Source organism: Limulus polyphemus, unplaced genomic scaffold, assembly GCF_000517525.1.
Source record: "Limulus polyphemus unplaced genomic scaffold, Limulus_polyphemus-2.1.2 Scaffold1229, whole genome shotgun sequence".
Classification (NCBI taxonomy): Eukaryota; Metazoa; Arthropoda; class Merostomata; order Xiphosura; family Limulidae; genus Limulus; species Limulus polyphemus.
The window spans coordinates 146709-152465 of record NW_013666839.1 but is presented as its reverse complement, the minus strand read 5'-3'; the positions used below and the strand labels follow the sequence as shown (position 1 = coordinate 152465).

Below are 5757 nucleotides of genomic sequence, written 5' to 3'. Positions count from 1 at the left end.
ACATAACGACGAAGGTTCTAAAACGTATGTGTACAGATCGTGGCCTTACTACTTACTTGAGCTAAACATAACGACGAAGGTTCTAAAACGTATGTGTACAGAACGTGGCCTTACTACTTACTTGAGCTAAACATAACGACGAAGGTTCTAACACGTATGTGAAAAGAACGTAGCTTCACTACTTACTTAATCTCAACCTAAAGACGAAGGTTCTAAAACATATGTGTAAAGAATGTGGCTGCACTACTTACTTGAGCTCAATATAGCGACGAAGGTTCTAAAACGTATGTGAAAAGAACATGGCTTCACTACTTGTTTGAGCTCAACATAGCGACGAAGGTTCTAAAACGTATGTGTAAAGATTGTGGCTTTTCTACTTACTAGAGCTAAACATAACGACGAAGGTTCTAAAACGTATGTGTAAAGAATGTGGCTTTACTATTTGCTTGAGCTCAAAATAACGACGAAGGTTCTAAAACATATGCCTTTCAAATAAATGAAGGGAATTTGAAAGCTATTTCTCTGCTTTTCGTTAAATCGCTTCTTAAATTATATTTTAAGTTTTTAATTATTGCTTATTCTATCAAATAATTAATATATTTCCATTCACCCTAATCTATAACTCTATTTTGATAATAACACAAATAACGACATTTTCTTTTTCTTCGAGAACTTACTCAAGGGGAATGCAAGGGGGATAAAATCGTTTAGATGAAACAAAATGTTTTTATATTTCTTCGTGTTATTTCACTATTAGAGTTATAATATTTTATCCTATCAAGACCAAAACAGTTGAAACTTTTTCTTTAGTTTTATTTCGTTACTCGTTTAATTTGCCATTAGTGAGTTTACGACATGAATACTTATGCATCAGTTACTTTTGTAACTATTCAATAACATAAGTAGTATTCATATTGAGAATAACGCAAAAATTGATTATCTAATTATTCGTGATTTGTATTTTTCCATTTCTCCCCGTCTGTCTTATGTTGTATCAAAATGGATAAGTTGTTTATCCATGACCTATATGTTTTCTTCATTATACCTGTCTTATTTTGTTTTGTTTGTTTGTTTGTAGGTAAGCAAAGAACTACACAACGGGCTGGCTATCTGTGCGGTGCTCACGACGAGTATTGAAACCCGATTTTTGGCGTTATAAGCCTTCAGACTCTCGGTAGTGCAATTGGGGGTACCTGTCTTACATTGTTTCAATATGCAATTCGCCTAATCCCTTGATGTCTCACTGGTAAGCTTGATGGCTAATAACGCAAATTGGGGCTCGATATCCGCGGTGGGCAAAGTACAGATAACCCATTATGTAGCTTTGCGCTAAAAAAAATTAAAAAATTAATAACTCCTTAAGGTCTGACTCACAATTGATAAAATCGACTTCACTATAACCAACGGCGTTTTCACCATTAACAACAAGCGCGTGTAAATATGATTAAAGTTATAAAACTTGACGCATGTTACAACATCCTTAAATAAAACTTACACGAATTAAATAAGATTAAAACCCATTTGTTCCTTCTTTATAAATGGCATAATCATTTAATCAATTTACATACATATTTTATCAAAGCTTTCAAAAAATAGGGGGGTCACTTACTTAATTAATGATAAAGTTTTACGTCCTGGGGTTAATTTCTTAATAAACACAATAAACTATCCATTCATAGATGGCGCCTGCAACTGGGCATAGAGAAATCACAACCAATGAGTGTCTAGATGAGAGGCTACGTAACCAGCCTGGAATGGACTATTAAAAGATAGGCGGTACAAGCTTCGCGCAAAGCTGTGATTGGCATAACGTTGTCAAATGGCGAACCCTAGGACAATGGTTTAGAGACGATATATGCATGAGTAGTTGTACGGGTGGTTATTTCAACGGGTGGTGGGGTAAAGAGTGGTGGTTTGGGAATTTATGTTCAACGTTGTGAGAAGATCTTTGCGGGTTTGAGCTGTAAAACGGGCGAACATCCAATATAAATATATATATTATTGATAAAACTAAAATTTTAAATATTCTTTAAGACTAATATTTAAGTTTCACACCTAGAAGATGTCCAAAATCCGTAGCGACCATCATGTAAAACGCCCTATGAATGCTTTCATGGTTTGGTCTAGAGGTCAACGGAGGAAGATGGCCCAAGAGAACCCAAAAATGCACAATTCTGAAATTAGTAAAAGACTAGGTGCTGAATGGAAGCAATTGTCTGAAGCCGAAAAAAGGCCTTTCATAGACGAGGCCAAGCGGCTACGAGCCTTACACATGAAAGAACACCCTGACTATAAGTACAGACCTCGCCGGAAACCCAAACCAGTATTAAAAAGAGACTCTGGTTTCCTTCCTGTTGGACAATGTTTGCCCTTTGACACTTTCCCTAAACTCCCCCCTCCCAGTCTTTCAGTGCTAGATAGTGAGAAAGCCCTGACGGCTCGTACCTTCTCTTTTGGAATTCCCTTATCTCCGAGTTCCTTAAGGACAGGATTTAGCAGCATTTACAGCACTGGCGACACCAGTAGCATGGCCAAACTCCGGTCAGCAGCAGCGGGATCCTCCACCAACCTCTCAAGTTCATCCACAAATCTCAATCCAGGAGAGTTACATTTGAACTCAGCACCACCATTGTCATCGTTCTACAGCACAGCAGCCAGTAACTTCTTGTCATCACTGTCGCATTCACACTCTACTTGCTCCCCCTACGGTTTGGTGCCGTACAACTATGGACCTACTTATTTCTCTAGCCTAGGCTCTACAACAATGACCCAGCAAACACAAGATTTACGCTCACCTTTTACATACCTGTTGGTGAAACCCGAAGAACGATTTTCTCGACATACTAGTGCACCAGGATTATTCAATGGAGTAGTTTAACTATTAGACAATTCGTAATGTGTGAAACATGTCTTGTCTTTCAGTGTATACATGTTGATAGGAACTACGCAGGTTTTCTTTGTTAATAATAAACTTGACGTCACAAGAGGGTCAACTGTTCCTAGTCAACGATCGCTAAACAACACTCCTCATCCTCACGCCCAATAAATGTGGCGGGAATAACAGCGCGTTAGATATCGACCACGTGTATGAGTAACGTATGGCAGTTCTTCGCTCTATAAAGTATAGTTCCCGCCAAAAAGGCAACATCCATCTTTCTTACATAGGTAGGGTAGCTAGTTATTTGTACCGGTGGTTATAAATATTAGTATGAAAAGCTCTATACAAATGTCGATATAAGTTTTAACATGGAATCACAACGACTGTTAGAAATGTTTATTTTCCTGCAGTTTTTTTTTCCTTTGATCTAAGTTCACACGTAAGGATATGAAAATATGTATATGTATTTGTGTGTATATAAGTTGCTTTATTATAGTACTTGTTATAAATTTTTAGTAGATAATAGGTTAATATTTGTCAGTTTTCAGTTATTTCAATATTAGTCAATTTGACGGTGGGAAAAATATTATGTCTCTTACTTATGGTTTTTGAGAACGGAAGTTGAATGATAACATATTGCCATAACTATTCATTAAACTCAAAAATATTATTTTTTAAGGAGTTAAGTACTTAAAGTTCTTTCTTACAAAAATTGTAAGACTGCTAGCTTTTTACTTCAGTTTTAAAAACATTCTAGAAATTGCAGAGTAAAACATGGGCACATTGTTACTGGAGTATTCTAACTGCTAATTAGAACTTTTAGAACGGCTTATGATGAGAATCAGTATTTGTTCAAGACAAAACCTTCTTATGATAATTAGTGAAGATTCAGGGAAAAGCGTATTACGATCATCAATGAACAATCAGGAGAAAGCTTACCACCATAGCCAGTAAAGATTCAGGGAACAATATATTACGATCACCAATGTACAATCAGGAGAAAGCTTACCACTGTAACCAGAAATAATGGGGAAGATTTTACTATGATAATCAATAAACAATCGTGAGAAAGCTTACCATTATAGCCAGTAAAGATTCAGGACATAGCTTAAGATGATAACGAACGATTCTTCAAAGGAACTGTTTTAACAATAACTAGCTAAGATTCAAGAAAGAACTTACTATTACAACCAATAAAGACTCAGGAAAGAACTTACTATGGTAACCAACAAAGTTCCAAAGCAAAGTTTACCATGATAACCAACAGATATTCCGAAGAGAACAAACTATAATAACTAGTGAAGATTCAAGATGGAGCTTACCATGATAACCAATAAAGATTCGTTTTAGAGCTTAACTTGATACCCAACAAAGTTCCAAAGGAGACCTTACCATGATAACCAGCACATATCTAGTGGAGAGCTTATAATGACAACCAATAAAGAATCAGATGAGAAAGTATCATGATAACCAGTAAAGATTCAAGACAGAGCTTTTCAGGTAGCCCCCAGTAGCACAGCGGCATGTCTGCGAACTTACAACGCTAGAATCCGGGTTTCGATACCCGTGGTGGGCAGAGCACAGATAGCCCATTGTGTAGCTTTGTGCTTAATTACAACCAAACAAACTTTTCAGGTATAAGACGTAAAGGCGTTCGAATGGAATTGCAGAATATTGAATTATAAATTGTTAATGAACAATCCGGTCCGCGAGTGAATTGCTAAATGCTCCAACTGATTGGTAAAATTTATTTAATTTACAGGATTGTTCATCCTTTTCTATTTGATATGTAGGACTGTGGGTGTTACATTCAGTGACGACTTGTTATATGAACGTAGTTGTAACTACATATAATATGATGTCTGAAATATCACATTTCACTCAAAATACATTGTGCACATTCGCTTTGAGTTAAATAAGAAGTGGACATCATATCTGCTCTCATACTGCTTATGTACATATATATATAAATATATGTGTGTGTGTGTGTGTGTATTTGCAAAATCAACTATTTAATACAGTTCGCTAATTAATATTTTACAACAACACTCATTCACCTTTGATGTGTTCTTGCAATTCACTCTGGTTAAGGGTAGAGAAGACAAATATAACAGGCAGAAATTAGGACTAGTTTACATTCTCAAATCCTGCACTGTACGCATTTTCAGACATTAATTGACATGAGAAATGGCATTTAAGCATGATTTAGTCGTTCTATGTATTTAAACAGAACAAAACGATCTTCATGGTTCCAAACTGTATTTAGATAGATAAACTGGTAACAAGTATCTATAGAAATTATTAACTTCTGTAGATATATAACAGCTCTAATCACTGTGTATATGTATATAAGTTTCAAACGTGAAACAGCACCTGTTAGATTATATATATATATAGACTTCGATGTATGAAAAATAATGTAATGTTTTGTTTTTGTTTTTCTGATTTTCCGTGACACAAAAATAAAACCAAAGTTAGACAAAATACTTGGTGGTTATTGAGTTTTAGCATACATGCAAGAGTTTTGTTTCATGTAAATTAAAGTACTTACATAAAAGAGTTATATTTCATTGTGTAAATATTGAAAATAATGTTTTAATCATAACCATTTAACAGCTTTCCCATTTGTGTTAAAAGTAAAATTATTCATTTTAAATTAATTCGCAAATTATTATTTTTATCCATTCATTTGCATATTTTTCTTTATTTAATAGAAAACTACGACCAAAATATTACATTTCAATAAACTTTTAACTATGCCCTCAATATAATTAATACTTGCTTAAACCTCATAGTTACAAAGTTGAGAAAAACAAAGACAACTGTACGTTTCAAAAATATTTCATTTACTGCGACTGTGGTTTCGTCAGGTTGCTGTA

The 5757-nt window shown here is 35.0% G+C and overlaps 1 protein-coding gene across 1 annotated transcript; it reads left to right on the top strand.

The window, feature by feature from the left end:
- The first annotated feature begins 1877 nt into the window (after window positions 1-1877).
- Window positions 1878-5324, top strand: LOC106462702 (transcription factor Sox-14-like). Its single transcript, XM_022390023.1, has one exon. The coding sequence runs from the start codon at window positions 2063-2065 to the stop codon at window positions 2876-2878; it is 816 nt and encodes a 271-aa protein (XP_022245731.1). The 5' UTR covers window positions 1878-2062; the 3' UTR covers window positions 2879-5324.
- The last annotated feature ends 433 nt before the right edge of the window (window positions 5325-5757 follow it).